This window comes from Mauremys reevesii, linkage group 4, assembly GCF_016161935.1.
Source record: "Mauremys reevesii isolate NIE-2019 linkage group 4, ASM1616193v1, whole genome shotgun sequence".
Classification (NCBI taxonomy): Eukaryota; Metazoa; Chordata; order Testudines; family Geoemydidae; genus Mauremys; species Mauremys reevesii.
In genome coordinates this window covers 129,244,656-129,264,387 of record NC_052626.1, presented here as the reverse complement: position 1 = coordinate 129,264,387, position 19,732 = coordinate 129,244,656, and the positions used below count along the sequence as shown (strand labels likewise).

At 42.3% G+C, this 19,732-nt stretch overlaps 1 protein-coding gene across 4 annotated transcripts in view; it reads left to right on the top strand.

Annotated features, from left to right (window-relative positions):
• ILRUN (inflammation and lipid regulator with UBA-like and NBR1-like domains) overlaps positions 1–19,732 on the top strand; it is a 54,133-nt gene that overhangs the window by 28,098 nt on the left and 6,303 nt on the right. The window contains exons 3-6 of one of the 4 annotated variants that reach the window (XR_005597963.1): positions 1,469–1,666; positions 9,021–9,349; positions 9,952–10,035; positions 16,073–16,330. Coding sequence is in view for 2 of the 4 variants with exons in the window: in XM_039536767.1 (XP_039392701.1) it covers positions 1,469–1,666; positions 9,021–9,349; positions 16,073–16,081 (536 nt within the window). In the remaining 2 variants the exon portion in view is untranslated. Of the gene's footprint in view, positions 1–1,468; positions 1,667–9,020; positions 9,350–9,951; positions 10,036–16,072; positions 16,331–19,732 lie in introns of those variants that run through there. The other 3 variants (XR_005597964.1, XM_039536767.1, XM_039536765.1) reach the window with 3 other exon arrangements.

The window sequence follows — 19,732 nt, the reverse complement described above, 5'->3', positions numbered from 1 at the left end:
CCATGTTGCCAGGCTGCATACCCTTTCACACAAAAGTTGTCACACTCCATAACTCCCACACATCACAGCATAAGGCCTGCTAACCACTCAGATCTTCCTTTTCCAAGGGTCCCCAACCTTCGTGCTGTTTCTAACTGTAGCTTGGTCCAAAGATAGCTGCCCTGATCCCATTCCAACTATCCCGCACTGATACTTCCTCAGTTGATGGTTTTCTCTATAGATCCAAACCCCACAAATTATGATTCACTGCCATGCCTCGCTGCAGTACCTCCAGAGAATAGCCGACTTTATGGAAGAGTCTATCTCAAGGAATGCTCCTACAAGGTGTCCCTTGGTCACTAATACCTATCCAGAGTTGCCATCTCAGCACAGGCTTGCAGTAATCATATATATCTGTCCAAATTTCTCTGCAGCCCGTGGACTTCGCTAAACTGCTCCCATTAACTTAGAGCAGGCAGAATGCAATCCCTACAGCTCAAAGTCCAAATTTCTCATTCCAGCTCATATCACATTCTCAGAGCAAGAGAGTATCCAAATGCCATGTTGACACTGATCTTCACACACCCACTAGAGCCATGCTCTACAACTCTTTCAAAGCCATTCTCCAGTTTTTCCATCTCACCATCCTCTCCTCTTTTGCTGTTGCATGAAACTGCTGCGTCTGCCCTCAAATGAGCTGTTGCATGTGCACCAAATACCACTTTGTGCCATTCCTTCATGGTATACAACATCAGCCCCTAGAATGTCAATCTAAACTTAGATCTCAGAATACGCTGTCAGAGTTCAGCCACACCATCATGGAGCTGGGAGGGGCTCACTGCAGGAAGGAGAAATAAAACAATATAGAAGATATTTCTAGTTGACAAGTTTACAAACGGAGAGCACAAAAGCATTTGCTCTTCCCAAGACTGCCAACAAACTGAAAAAGGAACATGACATCCTGGAGGAAAATGTCTTGTTAAAATATTTTCAGTTATGAGATTGGGGGGAGAGGGGGAGGAAACCAAAACAGTAAAATTAAGATGGAAAAACTAGCTGGTTATCTTCATTGAGTGCTACATGTGTCCCCAGCATGGCTAAAGTGCAACTGAATGTGTCATCACAAAGTCTCGCTCAGATATGTTAATTATTGTTGGACTTTGTTAAACCACAGCTCTGGGTTTCTCAATTTTTAAAGGACTTGTGCATATTCTACAGATCTTTCCTTTCAGTTGATCATGTGCTGGAACAGTTATGTTTTATATGAAAATCTTTCTCTCCCCTTGCTGTTCTATGAGAACTAGAAAATTTGACTAGGTTGGTATCTGTTAGCCACCTTGAAATCTCCTTGACTGTTCAACAGAGCAGTGTAACTAATTTAATAAAATGTTTATCTACTCAAGCAGGCACTTGCCAGAAAAGAAGCGAATGCAAAGTCGCTACAGTTGCATTGTCACTGATACTTTAATACCTTTTTCTGCTCAATTAGGGACAGAGGCATGGCCCCCAGGGGTTTGTCTTAAGTACGTCGGGGGAGACCAGTTTGGCCATGTAAACATGGTGATGGTCAGGTCGCTAGAGCCCCAGGAGATTGCAGATGTCAGCGTTCAGATGTGTAGCCCCAGCACAGCGGGAATGTATCAGGGACAGTGGCGCATGTGCACTGCTACAGGACTCTATTATGGAGGTAAGTTATTCCTCTCTTTGCAGTTCTCTCTTATTTGTAATGCTCCCAAAGCATACAAGGTAGGAGCTTTCATCCTTGTATTGCTGTTGGCCAAATACTTGCTGGTATCCCAGTCACCCTCCTAATATCCAAATGATAATCCAGAGGTACTGTAACTTTTATTCCTGTGTGTGTTAATGGAATAGCTGCCAATACAGCACCTCCCTCTGGCAAGGTGTGAGGAGCACTGGGCATTTTATTGTGATAGTCCTTGGTATATGTCCTGTGATAAGTGCTGTCTTCAGCATCCCAGAAGGCCAGTGTGTCCAGTATGTTAATCCTGAAATATATTCAGATTGCATTCCCCATGTTTGTACTAGGAGTAGGAAGATGGAGATCTATCAGATCCAGGAAACTAAACATAGAAAATGAAATGGTTAAGACCTGTGAGTTGATCTAGATTATTCCCTTGGGGCCAATGCTGGACTGTTCTCTAGACTGGATCCTTCGGGTTTTTTCCAGTTCAGTTTTAAGAGTGGAACAAAAGAGTTTTCACCAGTTTTCATGGAAGACTATTTTACAGTCTAATTGGCCATATCAGGAATTTTTTTGCTCAAGTGAGAGCTGTTCAGTGCTCTGCACTTTTGAAAATCATGCAGCTTAGCTAGGCACCTAATTATGGACTTTGAAGTCTAAGGGTTTATCTAGACTAGGAAGTTGTGCTGATTTTACTATACTGGTATAATTAAAGTTGCTCAAATCCTGCCCTCCTTCCCCTAGTTTGAGTGCAGTTATAATAGCATAGAAATATTTTACACTGCATGGCTATTTCCATGGCTGTTCCCAACGATACTGATTCAAAATGATCTGGACAAGCTGGAGAAATGATCTGAAGTAAATAGGGTGAAATTCAATAAGGACAAATGTGAAGTATTCCATTTAGGAAGGAACAATCAGGTGCGCACATACAAAATGGTAAATGACTGCCTAGGAAGGAGTATTGTGGAAAGGGATCTGGGGGTCCTAGTGAGTCAACAGTGTAACCCTGTTGCAAAAAAAGCAAACATCATTCTGGGATGTATTAGCTGAAGTGTTTAAGCAAGACATGAGAAGTAATTCTTCTGCTCTACTCTGTGCTGATTAAGGAGTATTGTGTCCAGTTCTGAGCACCATATTTCAGGAAGGATGTGGACAAATTGGAGAGAGTCCAGAGAAGAATAACAAAAATTATTAAAGGTCTAGAAAACATGACCTAGGAGGGAAGATTAAAAAAATGGGATTTGTTTAATCTGGAAAAGAGAAGATTGAGGGGGAACATAACAGGTTTCAAATATGTAAAAGGTTGTTAGGAGGAGGGAGAAAAATTGTTTTTCCTAACTTCTGAGGATAGGACAAGTAAGGGCTTAAATTGCAGTAAGGGCGGTTTAGGTTGGACATTAGGAAAAACTTCTTAACTGTCAGGGTGGTTAAGCACTGGAATAAATTGCCTAAGGAGGTTGTGGAATCTCCATCACTGGAGATTTTTTAAGAGCAGGTTAGACAAATGCCTGTCAGGAATGGTCTAGATAATACTTAGTCCTGCCATGAGTGCAGGGGACTGGACTAGATGATCTCTCAAGGTCCATTCCAGTTCTATGATTCTGTGATTTAAGGCTGGGCTACATTGCAGATATACTGGCAAAACTTAAGTTGGTAAAAAATAAATAAATGGAGGGAAAAAATCGTACCCTTAACCAAAATAGTTAGCCCAGTAAAACCTAAATGTAAACCAGCCCTAACCTCATGCACCTAGTTTTGGAAAACGTGGCCTGTATTTGGAAAGTACCTAAAATAGTTTGGGCCCCACCTAAATAATAAATAACCCACTGTCCTCTTCTGCAGGACACTTCACTCTTTTGAGATTTGCACCGAACATTCACTGATACTAACGGCTAGCGAGAACATTGCTAACAAGATTTTCATGATTTTTTTTAAAGTTTTTTTTGACAGTTAAAGTTCCCTAAATGCATGGGGTCAAATGAGAAGTATTAGCACCATGGGACAAAATAATTATCCTCTTCAAAAAGTACATGCTTATTGAGAACTGTCAGCAGATCTGAGCTTTCTTTGAAGGGGATGTAATTTATACCTGAAATGAGAGGACAGCTTTCTCTTCTGCTTTTATTTCAGTTCAGGATGTCTGCATAACTGCAGTTGTCTTTGTTGTTGCAGAGCTATGTAAGAGCATGTGATTTTTATTTTTAAAGGTCATTAGAAGTATAGTGTGGGGTAAAGGTTATAAATCTTCTTTATTTGCTTTTTTCATCTATAGCTCTTTCTGATATTTACATTCCTCAGAAACATAGCTCTTTCTGATATTTACATTCCTCAGAAACACAAGTGGCGTCATATCAAATCAGATCCATAAAGAGTGATAGCTTGCTTCCAAGGAAGATCCCTCCCCATAATTTATAGCCAGTTCAATGTTGTACACAGTGTGTGGAATTCTTTCCTGATCCCTGTGCAGGATGGGATGATGCTCTGAAGCATGGTTTGATTACCTCTATTTTAGCTGGGATAACTACAGATGATGTTGGTCATAAAATTACTAATGCTTGGAATGTGGGAGTAATTTTATTTGTAGAAGCATTCTTTTGTCTTTGTTTTTCCAACTGTGGGGCATCTAGAGAGGAAATTTGCTTTCCTGTGATCTTCTGCACATACCATATTTTTTAGATCCCTACTCATGTATTAGTTTCTTCCCTGTTAGAATTTTGAAATGATATGGTGCTTTAATTTCCTTTCTTAAATGGTGGTAATGGAACTGGCTGTTACCAGTAGGTGTCCTTCCAGATATGTGCAGCATACCTAATTTTGACTAGCTCTGAATGTGTGTCCATTGGGAGGATAATTTTGCCATCCCTCAGTTTCCCTCCCTCCCTAAACCCACCCCCAAGTTATTAAAACAATCATTCCTCCCCCAAGAGGACTGGAAGTGGCTTCCTCTGGAGTGCAGTGCTACTTAAGAGCATTAATCAGAGGTGTGTTTTGAAAATAACACAAAGTGCTTCTCCTGGGACTAAATATGCTACTTCCACAGCTCTCCCAGCCCCTCAGGATCTAGGGAGCTCCAAATTTGAATTCAGATGATCCTAAACCACTGGGCTGGCATTGAGTTTCTGAATTTTTTGGCTATCTAACTTGCAAGTCACATGCCGGAGACTCTTAATCCATGAATGAAACTGTATTAATGCTAATACAAAGCCATAATAATTGCAAATAAATGATGCCAGTTGGGTTGGGAAAGGCAATGAAAGCTGGAGTAATGGAAATAATGATTAGTTCTTCAAGTGCTTGTGCATGTCAATTCCAGTCAGGTGCACAGCAGCCAGAAGATTCTTCTCCTAGCAGTATCCATCAGGTTGATCCGGGCACCCCTTGGAGTGGAGTGGTGTCCATCATGACGCTCAATACAGGGCCCTTCCGACCCGCCACCCCCCCAGTTCCTTCTTACTGCCAGCGAGGATTAGCTGGAACTTCCCCTTGCTCTTGTCGTGACAAGTGCTTTTGGCAGTCTGTATGTAGTTAGTGTTAAGTAGTTAGTAGGTACTTTACTTAGTTCTTAAGTTTCCTTTGGAGGGGTTTCCCCTCCTGTGCTATCCCAGCGCTAGGGCATCCCGTGGTCTCCTGGCTTCAAAGGTCTGCAGCAAGTGTATGCCCAGAAGTAATCCTCGCACTTTGTGTTTGAAGTGTTTGGAGGAGAGCCATGAAAAGCAGGGGTCCCCAACGTGGTGCCCACGGGCGTCATCTAAATGCACCTGCGTCCTGGCCGGCTGTGGAGCACCTGCCGAAATGCGGCTGAATTCCTGCAGCATTTCGGCGTCGCTGCCTCTCGATGATGCCGCTTGTCGCCGACAAGTGACGTCATCGAGAGGCGTCGCCGCCGAAATGCCGCAGAAATTAGGCGGGATTTCGGCGGGTGCTCCACCGCCACCATGGTTCTTTGTCTGGCTCCCGCCAGACGAAAAGATTGGGTACCACTGATCAAAAGGATTGCTCTAGGATCTGCAGCAGGTCAGAAGCAGGCCTTTTGAAGGTGTGAACAAGGAAGACTCACCAGAACTTGGTTGGACTGGATCCAACCCACCTTACCTTCTCATCCCGACTATCCCCTTTCTACCCTGTGTGGGCCCATATCATATCGGACCGCTGGGTGCTCTGCATAGTAGAGAGGAGATACTCCCTCCAATTCTCTGCCCTTCCATCACCCTTCCCTGTCCCTCTTCAGGGACCCTTCTCACGAGCAGCTCCTCATACAGGAGGTGCACTCCTATCGCTAGGAGCAGTGGAAGAGGTTCCTCAGGACTGAAGGGCAAAGGTTTCTGTTCCCGGTATTTCCTCATAACAAAAGCCAAAGGCGGGCTAAGACCCATCCTCGACCTGCAAGAGCTCCACAAGTTTATGAGGAAACTGAAGTTCTGCATGGCCTCTTTGGCTTCCATCATCCCTTTCTTGGATCCAGGGGACTGGTATTCCGCCCTTGACTTGAAGGATGCGTATTTTCATATAGCAATTACACCGTCCCACAGAAGGTACCTCAGGTTTGTGGTGAGAAGCAAACACTACCAGTTCACAGTCCTCCCCTTTGGCCTGTCAGCGGTGCCTCGTGTGTTTACCAAATGCATGGCAGTCGTGGCTGTGTTCCTGTGCAGGCGGCAGATACAGGTGTTTTCGTTCCTCAATGGCTGGCTGATCAAGGGCCACTCCAGGGCTCAAGTGGAGCCACAAGTCGACTTCATAAGAAAGACATTCGATGAACTGGGCCTTATCCTGAACGTGGGGAAATCAACGCTCTCCCTTGTTCAGTGGATAGAGTTCATAGAGGCAATGCTGGACTCGAACATGCCAGGGGATACCTTCTGCAAGCGAGATTTTGGCGCTGGGCAACATTATTTGAAGTCTTGGGCATTTTCCAACCACCACAGCAAGGAATTGCCTGAAACTTCTAGGACACGTGGCCTCTTGTACCTATGTGGTACAACACGCCAGGCTCAGACTCCGGCCTCTCCAATAGAGGAACTGTTGTGTTAGGGAGCATTTATTTCATTAGCTGTTTCAGGTCAAACGGCTAAATTGTGAGCTTGGCAGGTGGGTAAAGGAAATAATTTTTGGGCTACTTTGCGTATAATTTTCAGTCTACAGATGTCCACTAATGATGGGGGCATGTGAGAAAGTTTCAAATCCAAACTTTGCGGTTCCTTTTCAAATAGGGAAGGGGAAAAAAGCCTTAAAAAAACATTACGTGTTAATCATTCTGGCCTTTCCTGAATTGACATGTCCTCTAATGCTGGGATAAGACTTGAGGAGTTGCCAGAGATTAACAGCAGATGGCACCACTTCACTACTTGCCAGACCTTTTTGCGGAAAGCTGCCGACCATGTTGGTTTAACTGAGAGAAGACTCCTCAGTGGAAGTAATTGGATTTAGTCTACTTTCTTGTGCCTTTTCAGTATCCTAATTGATGTTTCATAAAAGATTTAAACATAGGTAGGATATGGGGGTGTTGGTCACTGATACGTTCATAGATGAATTAAGATGGCTACGAAAAAGAATATTGGGAGCAGAAAAGGCGCTAGTGAATCACCTTAGTCTCGCTTAGTAAAGTAGAGGCAGCTAAACCCTGTCAAACTAAGCATGGTGGCCAATTGAGAAGAGACATGCTATGAGTTGGGATGTTTGAGAATCACTGGTAGCCTCACTAAACTGTAAAGGAACCTGCTGTCCTCTTTTTCCCAGCCTGCCACTGGCACCATGTTGCAAGCAGCTGGGCTGCTTGCAGATTAACTTTATCTGGAGGAAAACCAGCAGGTGATTAGAGAGACACAAGGTGGCTGAGGTAATATCTTTTATTGGACCAACTTCTGTTGGTGAGAGAGACAAGCTTTCAATCCACACAGCTCTCCTTCAGATCTGGGAAAGGTACTCTGAGCTTCACAGCTAAATGCAAGGTGGAACAGATTGTTCAGCGTAAGTGGTTAGCCCATATTTTAAGGCAGGAGGTGCCCAACAGACAGCTCGTGGGCCGTACGTGACCCACCAGAGCATTTCATAACGCTGCAGCCTGCTTCAACGCAATATACTAAAGGCTGATTCATTAGTGTTTTGTCATCATGCTTACATCATTTTAGTTTACACCAGTGTGTAAATAAACAATACTGTACACAGAAGCCACCTATCTAAATACATATGAAACAAGCTGAACTTAAAATATAAATCAAGACAGGTGACTTTTAATCTTAGTAAAATAGGTAGAATTTGTTTAGCTCACACAAGGTTGTGCTTAGGTTTCTCTGGCTGTCCTGTGTAATAAGTTTGGCACCACTCTTCTAAGGGACCATTCAAGATAGAGTGGCTGGTTAACGCCTCTGCAGTCATAGGACAAAAAGGGGTCGGTGGGTTACAGATGTTTGTAATAAACCATAAATTCAGTGTCTTTGTTCAATCCCTGTATGTACCCCTGAACGCTTAAAATCACCTTCACCAAACAAGGATGCTCCACCATTTTGGTCCTTGTTGGGTTGCCTATCACAACCTGCGGTATACCTCATGCAGTGCACTAAATGCCCCAATAGCAACTATGTGGGTGAAATCGGACAATCACTACACACTCAAACTGACACAGGAAAATGAGACGAAAAATTCTCTATCACCTCTGGGTGAATGCTTTTTGCAAAGTGATCACTCTGTATCTGACCTCTTAGTCCTCCTCATTAAAGAAAACCTGCACAACACTTCCAAATGTTGACCCTTGGAGTTTAAATTCATAACTCTACTAGACACTAAAAATCATGAACTGAACAGACGCACTGGATTTATGGCTTATTACAACAATCTGTAACCCACTAATGTAAAAATCAGGAAATTCATTTACATAACTCAGCCACATTGCTCACATACAGATGTAAGCGAAGCTAGTGTAAATGGGCATATTCTGCAGCAGAAAAGTGAAGGGCTGGGAGTAGTTTTCTGGGTTCTTTCAGTCTGCCACTCACTCTTGGTCTGGCTTCGGGCAAGTCTTACTTTCTTGGTGCTTTCAGTCTATAGGAAACTAGACTGCATGTGGACCTTTATGTTGTGAGGCCAATAATTACTTTTTTTGTTTAGTATTTGGCTACTGTCCTGAGTAGCATATACTGTTGCTTACTTGGCAGAACACTTGCCTTCTTCTCAGAGGTGGTAGGCTTACCTGATGCTTGTAAAACACAGTAAAAATGTATGGTTGAAAAATGCTAAGTAAGTTAAAAATACTATTATTATATTACGGGGCAGGAGTGGTCTCCCTGTTCCTCTGTAAGCTACATCTAATAGTGACCTAAATGACCTTCTCTTTTCACAGATGTCATCTGGGTGATCCTCAGCGTGGAGGCTGGAGGACTTTTAGGAGTAACGCAGCAGTTGTCATCCTTCGAAACGGAATTCAACACACAACCACATCGCAAGGTAGAAGGAAACTTTAACCCCTTCGCCTCTCCGCAGAAGAACAGGCAACCAGATGAAAACAACCTAAAAGACCCTGGGGGTTCTGAGCTAGGCACAATCAGCAAAAACACGTGGGGGCCTGCTCCTGACCAAATTGAACAAGATCAGAACGGACTGTCACAAAACTCTGTAAATCTCTCCCCCAGCAGTCACTCGAACAACTTGTCGGTAGTGACGTACAGTAAGGTAGGTGCCCTGGGAGAACAGGAAAATGGGTAGGTGACAAGACCATGGTGTGTATCGTGATAGTCCTTCTTCGTTACAAACTGTGAAGCCCTCCCTTCCGTCTCTGCCTGACCTGCTAAGGAAGGGTTTGAATATAAAACCGTCTAGCTCTGCCAGCTCCTCACCTTTATATTAAACAAAATAAAACACCCTTTTCATCCAATAGATTCTACTAGGTCCACATTTTAAAAATGCTTCTTGATGTTAACCTAATCTTGGCTGGGTGCTGTAACTGATAGTGGTTGGAGCCCTCTCCAAACTCCAGTATGGTTAAGAAAAAAGTCACAATATCTTCAGACTCAAATATAGGTGTTTTAAAAAAAATATACCCTACACATCTTGGGATTCATCCAAAGAATTTTTTTGCTCTAACAAATGGGCAGGGGGATGCCTAGTTCAACATTTTGGTCTCAGGAGTCACTGTTCAGGAATAGTCAGTCCTAGGACCATTCCTGTTTGTGACCTTTTCTTGTCTCTATAATCATGTTTTAAAATCTCCTTAAGAAGCCTGCTTGATGGATGCTATACAAATAAGTTTGAGTGATATTTTAACTTTTTTTTAGATGCTTGTGTGTACAAATACGTGAAAAATGAATTGCAGGATTATTTACACTTCAGAATCCTATTATTGCAAGAGGCATGTCTAGGTGTGTATTGTCCTATGTCCAGAATAGTTGATTTTAAAATCCTTTAAACATGCTTAACTGTACTTTACACAGGCTATGTAGGACAAGAACACTCAGTTGCTGTTTGCTTTAATAAAGTCCTACTGTTAGGAACTACAGTGCTGTAGATGAACTGGTTAAATTGCTTGTAATGTACAAATGGATCCATTCTATAATACCCCACTTTGTACTGAGGTTACATCTTTGTTTAACCTTTACTTACAGCAGGTACCAAAATAGGAGATGCAACTGTATAGCAAACTATCAATTGCCCTCTTCATATTATACACCTCAGACCAACAGTTGTATGAGACTTATTGGGTCCTGCTTCAAGATGGGACTCAGCAACCTTTTAAAGTTGGAGCTCGATTGCTCAGGGAATTGGGAATGATATAAAGCTTTTCATCTCTAGATTCCAAGTCAAATCCAGCCTCGATCAGTAGTGACTGAAAGCTCTTACCGTCTGATGATTGCTTACTGTGCTTTGGTCCAGGCCCTGGTGGACAGTGGCCTTATCACAAATCACTGCTCAGTCCCTATGGAGATGCCAAGAACTAATGTACCTGTCGACTGAACTCTGCTTATCCCCATAAGTGGTCCCTCTGTAAAAGGCTGAGGCACATCGGTGGGATAATGTGGGGGAAGTTGACCTGTCGTTATTTGTGTGATGTATATGTTCTGTATCTGGAGGGCTGCATTTCCAGGATTGATAAATGGACACCTTTCAGAAGTGTTTTAAGTACATGCAAAGAACTGAAATAAAAACTCATAATTCAGCTGAGATACTGGACTCATCTACCAGTTTTTCACAGCTACAGATGGAATCAAGTCTAGTTTACGTAACACATGACAACTTTGTTGTCCTAGTCTTAGAATATGTCCACATTTCCAAGTGAAGGTAGGCAGAGCTATGCTAGCTTTAATCTAGCTAGCATGGGTAACAGTAGCAGAGTATATGTGGTGTTGTGGGCTTAGGCATGGGTCAGCAGCCGAGTTCAAGTCCTGCAGAGTCCCTGAGTATGTATTCCAGGTGCTTGTCCATGCTACCACATGTATGTTGTTGTTACCTATGCTAGCTAGATTAAAGCTAGGTAGGTATACCTGTGACCAGTCATGCTTTCACTTGCAGTATAGACAGACCCTTGGGAATAAATTTTCAGATGAGCTTTGAGTATTTTGTGCCTGCACATTTTGGTTGCAGAATTTGGTTATTACATATGTCTACTTGATTGGCACCTTCAGTTGGGTAGGCATGTAACTACTAAGATTTGCACCTGTCATAAAGTACAGGTGCAAAAAATCTGGGTGTGGGGTTTTTGGTGGAAACAAATTGTGCTGTGAAAAGAGAGGCAGGGCTATTAAAATGTATTCTTTAGTCTCTGCTATGCATCTTCCCACAAGTCAAAACAATCATATCTTTTGATACAGTATAGCACAACTGAGTTGCTACTCATTAAGAAGCCCAGACTAGAACAGTGTAGATGTTTTAAGATTTAAATTAGTGTATTGATGAGCTGTGTTGGAAACCCAACTGAAATACTAGGTATGTTGGGATAAATGTGGTGTAGCTGTTTAAGGATAATCTCTTTCCCATATTGCCTAACTGTCTGGAAGGCAGTGACAGCTAGCATGGTGGTACAGAGATAGAAACAGACAGGAGCTACACCTTGGATGAGCAAAGCTAAAGGAAGAAGGGGCTAATTCCATGGGCAAGAGTTACATTCATCTTAACAATCTGGGCTAGTTTGTCATTGCTATCCATTTGGATCGTGATCTGTTTTGACATGAGTCAGTCTAGACCCAGGAGGCAGGTGTAGGGTCAACCTGTCTTCTAGTGATTCCTTCTTCTGACTGACTGGAGTTTAGCTTATCCATTGTTTCTAACTTGTTGTGATACCCATCACAAAAGATCCCTCATCTGCTTTCAGCCAAAAGGTAACTAATAATAGTTCAGTGGGCTAGCCAACAATCGTGGTTTCTTTTCCCGACACGGAAAAAGATCACAGCCCCACTAATCTGGTCTTGTCTTGTAGTGCTTGTGCACAAAGCTCAGAGTTTTGTTTCAGGCTGCCAAGAGATTTCCACTGTCTTTTGACAGAAGCTGAAGTGGACTGGGCCTTAATATTATTTAATTTGATTACCTCCTGCTTAGAATACAGGGCCCTTGAAGAGTTTCTGTGCTATTGATCATGTGCTGTTCTTTCCATGGTAAATTGGTATCTAAACACTACCTCGACACTTTACAAGGTGACTTTCCAACAGGAGACTGTCAATAGCAGGAACCTCTTCGCCGATCTATGCTTGCGTGTCAATGTATTTGGTACCTTTTCTAAAGGAAGCAAAAATGACAGCCTGTTGTGTGTTGAAATGGCTGACAAAGCTGGTGGGAAGCTCCTGGCAGAGTCTGTTGCGTGTTGACAGCATTTTGGGAATGCAGGTGGAGTATTTTTTGTCACATCCAGAATTTATTATTGGGTTGGCAGAACAATCTAAGACTGCTTCACACACATTACCTTGTGAAAGCTGGATGGATATGTGATCTATCACCATCAGGAATTGAACACCTACACTGCATGGTGGTTTTTGCTGGGGAGGCACACTACGTTCACAATCAAAAGCTCTGTGAGACTCTGGGATGTGCCAAGTAAGAAGCAGTAGGAGAGAATGGCCAATCCTTTTGCATCTCATATCCTTGAAGTTCCCACCTCTGTTTGAGAACTTCCCGTAGTAGCCAAGCAGGTATATGCTGACCTGCTTTGCTTGAAGTCATAAATCTGGCTTGTTACTTTTGTTTGGAATACACTGGGCTGATTGTCAGCTCAATAGTAACCTGCCTATCCCAAGTGAATGCTCTGATCAAATATTAGTGAAAGGTACAAACTAGTTTTAACCTCTTGGCTTCAGAATTCCTGCAAGCATGTTGGTGCCAAATACTCACTCCTGTTGTTGCAAGGCTGATCTTTTCCTACCCAGACAAATGTCCTAGCTCCAGTTCTCATTGCCAGAAGGATTCCAGTTTTCCAAAAGCGGTCTTCAAAAATCACATCTATTGAACTCTTCCTCTGTTTCCTTTTCCATTCTGCTGTTCAGGTTTGGACTAAACTGGTGTAAGATCCGGTTGAAGATCTGAAAGCTCCAGCTGGGGAGCAACTGCCATACCATTTTGTGGTCCTAAATAGGGTAATTGTGGAAATAAAAAAAATAACAAAAATTTCGTGACTGATTTTGAAGCAAAGCACCCCAAATCTGTGGCAGAAGTTTTGTTATTACAGCCCCATTGTCTGTTGGTTAAGAAGAGATCTTGCTGGTGCTTTTGGAATGGGGGTGGAAGGTTTGGTGTGTGTGGATTCATTCACTTACTGAGGTGCCTTATGCCCTGCACTTTTATCTAGGGCTCAGTAAAATACGCAACTGGTTTCCTCCAGAGCCTGGGCTGTTCTGAAGACCAGCCAATGCCCAAGGCTGCTAGACTAAGCACTTTGCCTTGAAAAGCTGCCTTACTTCTTCTGCCCTAGGGAGAAAGGAATTCAGAACTGGGTTTCCATTCCCAGAAATCATCAGGAAACTTCTCCATTCATCCAGTGTCCCTGGATTCACATGATCACAGTTCCTCTCTGGTGAATGGTTTCTGTAGACAGAGTGTCAAGTAAAGCAGAAGCTTTGACACCACGAGTTTCTGGACCTACGTTTAAAATTGCCTTAGATCCAGTGCTGTCACCCTCTTCTTGCAAGCTGGAAGTCTTTCTTTAAAAAGAGTTTTTCCCTAGGGAGGAATAACATGTAAAAGATTCACCCTGCGCTTGGGTTCCTGTTTAAAGGGAGGTGGAGGGCTCCTTAGGGAAACTTCAGAAGTATTAAACCACCTCACCAGCACATGGTGTGCATGTACTTGATGGCAGTCACTTTGCCTCACCATCTGTCTGTTCCTTTCCTCTGGGGGGGTTGGACTCTGTTCTGCGTGTCTGAGTAGTTTTTTGGGGAAAAGGGGAAACTACACCTGTACCCTGATATAATACTGTCCTCGGGAGCCAAAAAATCTTACCGCATTATATCGAACTTGCTTTGATCTGCTGGAGTGCCCAGCTCTTCTCCCCCCCCCCCCCCCCCGAGTGCTGCTTTACTGCGTTATATCTGAATTTGTGTTATATTGGGTCATGTTATATCGGGGTAGAGGTGTACATGGATACTTTAAAATTGCTAGGTTCTTGTGCTCTCATGTTCTTAACAGAGAAGGCTTTATCCCAGGTGGCAGACACATAACATTGTAGAACAAAATGGGAGAGCTATGTTCTAATGGTTTGAGCATGAGGTTAGAGGGCAGGAGACCTGGGTTTTATTTCCTGGTCTGCCACAAACTTGCCATGTCATCTGTTGAGTCCCTTAATGAGCTTGTGCCTCAGTTTTTCTCAACTTATAAAATGGAGTGAATTCATTGCCATGTTTAATTAAGTTCTTTTGAGATCAGTGGAGGAAGGGATGGGTGAGATAGTTAGGGTTTGGATAAAATTTTCAAAAGCACCTAAGTCCACTTTTTAAAATTGATGCAGTCACTTAAGAACCGAAGTTTAATTGAAAGTCAATGTCAGATTGTCACTGAGGCATTCTCTACACTAGAAAATTTTGTGGATAATTCCAACCAGTTCAGCAGTACCAGTGGAAGTATCTCTTTAGCCAAAGCTCTGGCAGGTTCCAGATTATAACAGAGATTGTGATTAAACCTGCTGGTGTAAAAAAGTGTCAGAAGCTGCCAGAGTCTTGTCTGTGCTAAAACTCCCTGTAGTGCAACTGAACAGGTGTAAATTGTCTTCTAAAATTCCCTAGTGTAGATAAGGCCCTAGTGACAACTTGACATACCATCTGCCACTGAGGCAGGCAAGCATTTCACACACACAGCATTTGGAACACTGTTGTGTGGCAGTGCAGGCCATGGAGTGTGGATGTATAATCTTTGGAGTACCAAAATCATGTGTAAGGAGACTCACTTTCTCTAAAAACGTAAGTAGAATTTAATAAAATTACTATGATTTATTAAAACACTAAATAGAAGCACTCTGGACTACTACTTCTGTAGTATGTCTCCCTCCCTCTACCCCCAATGATTTGATCAGCTCCTGCCTAACCTTTATGCTCCAGTTTGGTGGTAACAGGGCCATCCCTATGAGTTCCAGATGGGTACCTTGGTTCTTGGACTGTCGAAGGCTGAAATTATATAGGCAGCTTACTTGGTCCCAGCGTTATGATGGGGAAGGAATAGCACCTTATTTCTCTCTCGTATCTCCTATATCAGAGGTTCTCAAACTTCATAGCACTGCAACACCCTTCTGACAACAAAAATTACCACATGACCCCAGGAGGGGGGACCGAAGGCTGAGCCCCTTCAAGCTCTGTCATCCTGGGGGTACCAAAGACCAAGGGCTTCAGCCTCAGGCACGGGGCCTGTAACCTGAGCCCCGTTGCTAGGGCTAAAACTCTGAGGTTTGGGCTTTGGCCCTGGGCGGTGAGGCTTCTACTTCAGCCCTAGACCCCAGCAAGTCTAAGCCCCCCATTTTGGGGTCCCGACCCACAGTTTGAGAACTGCTGTCCTAGATTCTTGAGCCTTCCCCTTTGGAGAGAGGGTTTGTTCCCATTGTTCACAAACTTTGAGCCTGGATTAGATATTTATTCTCCAAACTGGGTTAGTTGACAGCCATTATAGTTGAACTGACTTAGATCAAGTGTGGAGAAGCCACAAGCTCAGCATTGCTATTAGCCACCTTCCTGGGACAATCACACTGCTGCTTATTAGTGTCAGCAGGTTAAACTGTTTTAACCCCCTCCTCTGTGGACCCAGGAGTTGTCTTACCTGGCTGTTGAAAGACTAATATAGATGCAATTAACTGGTTTAGTTAAATCAACTTGGAGGGCAGCTGCATTGTAGGAAGATTATCTTTCCCAGTGGTTGTAGCTGTCTCATCATATTTGCATAGCATGCGTGGAACAAAAATAAAACTCAACACTCTGTTCTTCTGTTTGTATTCAGTTTACGTAAATGAGTCAAAAGAACTCAGGATAGTTTGGAGAAGCACTGATCAGGAACGGCCCAGGAAGTGATGAGGAAGAGAGAGGGACTTGTAGTGTTATCTGATGCTGCCATCAGTGTACACTGGGAGACTTTTGTGTTGCGTTGCAGCCGTGCATCAAAAAGCTCGTCTTTTTTTTTTTTTTTAAACTCAAGTGTACCTTTTATTGATCTAAATTCAGCCAGAAACAAAGGTGAAATAAAGATAGTTGTGTGAAAGTTTCTGTGTTGTGATGGTTTATAAAAGATTAACTCTCCGAGATGAAAGTGGGATTTTGATTTAACTTTAAGAATGCTGCTTTTACAATGATCATGCTGCTCTGAGTAATCACTGGAGCATGTACCCTTTCCTTCTTCACAACCCCTCTTTTAGTTTCACAGGTGGAATGTATTTAAGGTCCCAGCTGGGCTCATTTGATCTCATATGTTGCAAAAGTGGCTGTGCTAGTTTAGGTGCATGGATCAAAATGCAGACTCTTGTGGGTGCTGAGCACTTCTCAGTAGGGCTAGATTTCCAAAAGTGCTGACCTCCAATGTAGGCACCTAAATAAAGTGGTCAGATATTCAGTATGGGAGCAGCTTTTTTTTTTTTTTTTTTTAAATCTGGCCCTTAGATTTCATTATTCACTTCATTTGTGTAAATATCTGGACAAAGGTATTTCAGCGCAGAGTTACTAACTTTTACCTCTGGGGGGGAGACAAGAAAAAGAACTGAAAACTAAATTTGCAAAGCAGAACACGAGCTTGTCACATTTTGTTTTGTAGATGGGTCTCATTTTGCAAACAAGATTCAAATAGAAGTTTCTTTGGTTGAAATGTTTCAAAATTTTTTTACAAATGTACAGGAAATATGAGATTTCTTGTGTGTTTCTGGTGGGAAAATTGTCTATTCATGGAAGTGTGATGGAAAACAAAATGAGTTGCAAAATGAATGCTCACTAACTGAAAAGGTTTCCACCATGTTTCTCAAACATCATGGCTTTCACACAGCTCTGTTACCTTTTAGTTTAAACCAATCACTTTCAACATTTTTTGATGCTGTGACTTTTTTGGATCACTGCTATTATTTGTATTGTACTAATTTCTAGAGTTCCCAGTAGAGATTAAGGCACCATTACACTATATTCCTGTGAAAACACACATAGTCCCTGCCCCAAAGCACTTACCATCTGAACAGATTAGCTAAAAGGTAGAAGAAAGATGACAGATGGAGAATTGAGGGACAGAATGCTTGAGTGGTCTAGAGATCATGGCAAGGGTATGTGCAGAGCCAGGAATATGATTCAGATCTGAGTCCTGGAGTATTATCCTTTCTCTGTACTCAAACACTGGTTGACTTAATGAAAAAATCAAAGCCTTTCTGTGCGTCCACAGGTTTGACTTTTAAATTACATTGTCTGCATCAAACTTAGTTCCTTTAACTGGAAACATTGACATGAAATAATATAAAAGATTAAATAGATCTATTAACTCAGGTCATTCTCTGCGGATGTGGGATATAAACCCTGATAAGGAATGTATTGGATGTTAAACCAGTACTTTGCTTGACCTTAGCCAAAAGGACAAGATGCAACAGTGGGAAGTAGTGAATAAACTGCTGTGGGAGAGGGGAGAGTTTTCTTCTTTGGATCATTAATAGGTGCAAGTGAGTTCATGTATAAACATACCCTTCACGCGTAAGTATGAGCTATAGTGAAGTGTTGTGTGTATGCTCAGGGTTCTGTTATGGTAATCATAAGAGCAAAGATTAATTTGACCAGAAGAATTAATCTTTCTTCTGATCAAATTTGCAATTGCAAGAGAAACCCATTTGGAAACCATTCTGGAACTGTTAATGACAATGTATTCACATTGGTGAAATGAGTCAATCATAGTGTTAAAGTACTGCAAAAGTAGGGTGGTTTTCTCACACTCTAAAGTGAACTGAAATCTAGTTTTGTTTGAGACCCCAAATCATTAACAGAATTGTTTATATTTAAATTAGACACTGCTGAAAGCAAGATTTGACTTTTTTTTTAACATACTTGAAAAGATCTAAGGACAGAATTCTTTCTTTTGCAACTGTTTATATATATATACACACTAATCTCTTCAGGGACTGTTTCTGTACTTACAAGAGGATGTGCTATTAGGCTGTATCCATTTCTGACTACTATTATCTCGAGGTAGCAGAGGGTGCTGTGCTTTACTTACACTACTTTTGGTGTTAATATTGCCATTTGGTGTGGACAACATTGAGATCTTGGCAGCCGAAAGCTTTTCAGTTCAGTTTTTCAATGCGTCTTTATCAAATAAGCTGCAACAGTCCGCTCCTACGTTATATCACAAGTGGCCTTGTTTGCCAACACATGAAGAAAAGATGTTGGTTGCAAGGCTCATTTGAAAATCTGGCCCTTACAGACTAATCTGAAGTTACGAGATGCTGCTCTTGCCTAATGTTCCACTAGCTAACCATTCTCCCCTGGTAGATGCTGGACTCAGCAATAATTTTGAGTCACTGGAAGATACTTTACTTTGCTTTATGCATGTCACATGTTCCCTGACACTGCATAGCCCAGGGAATTACTCTTGCCTGGTTAACTGTGGTTAAACTCCAATCAGCACTTGATCATTACATTCTAAGATGATGTTAGTTTTTAAAATACAATAGGGCTTTTGACTTCAGGTGTATTTGCAGGTTGACCCAGCCCATCCTACCAGACTTGGACCAATATGATCAGGGCTTTTTGGTATGTGTCATACAAAAACATCTCAGTGCTTCACAGCCAGTTCCAGTATTTATGGGTCGCAGAGCAAGCTGGTTATGGAGTTACAGCAAAATACGTTGGAGACAATGTTTCTTTTGCTGCTCTGGCCTGTTGTCCTGCATGAAATGAAGTGGTAAAGCAGTCTTACACCTTGCTTGAAAAGGCAGGCAATGGAGTTGATGTTTAATTAGGTCACTGGCCATCTTTTTACATCATCCACACAATGGGTAACAGCAGGGCTGTATAAAGAATGCCAGAAGACCTACCTTCTGTCTCTGGGTAACTGAGCATAATGCATTTTTTCTTATTTTTCCTTGGCATTGTTTCATGTTCCTTTAAAAAAAAAAATTGAATTTAATTGGTGCAGCTATTTCAGTAAACTGTGCACCTCTGATTTATAGAGAAGTCTCAACACTGTTGAGTCTCTTTCATTTTGATGTATGATGAAATGCATGAAAGTTGGCTTGATTAGAGCATGGGAGATTCAGAACTAGTGTCCTTGTTAGTTTCAGACCTCCTGCTGCTAGATCTGATACGTTAAATAACTTCACTTCATGGTTCAGGAGGAAAACAAGCTATTAAACGTTTTCCCATTTTTGGAGGCAGCTGGTTTTGTTGAAGAAAAATGTGTATTCTAGAAATGTCAAGTCTCATAGTCTTGTGGGAATTAAAATTGTCAGAGAGGAAAAGCTTCTTCATAGCAGGTGGGAGGCAGTGGCAGTGTTTATAGAAGGAGACAAAGGCCATATGTATATTGAGAATTTGCCCTGCGATACCCTAGTATAGACTAGAGAAACGATGAATTTTACTGGTGCAGCTTTACCCTGGTTTCAAGCAGAGGGAAGCTGCTTGGGCACAAATGGGGTTTACAGGG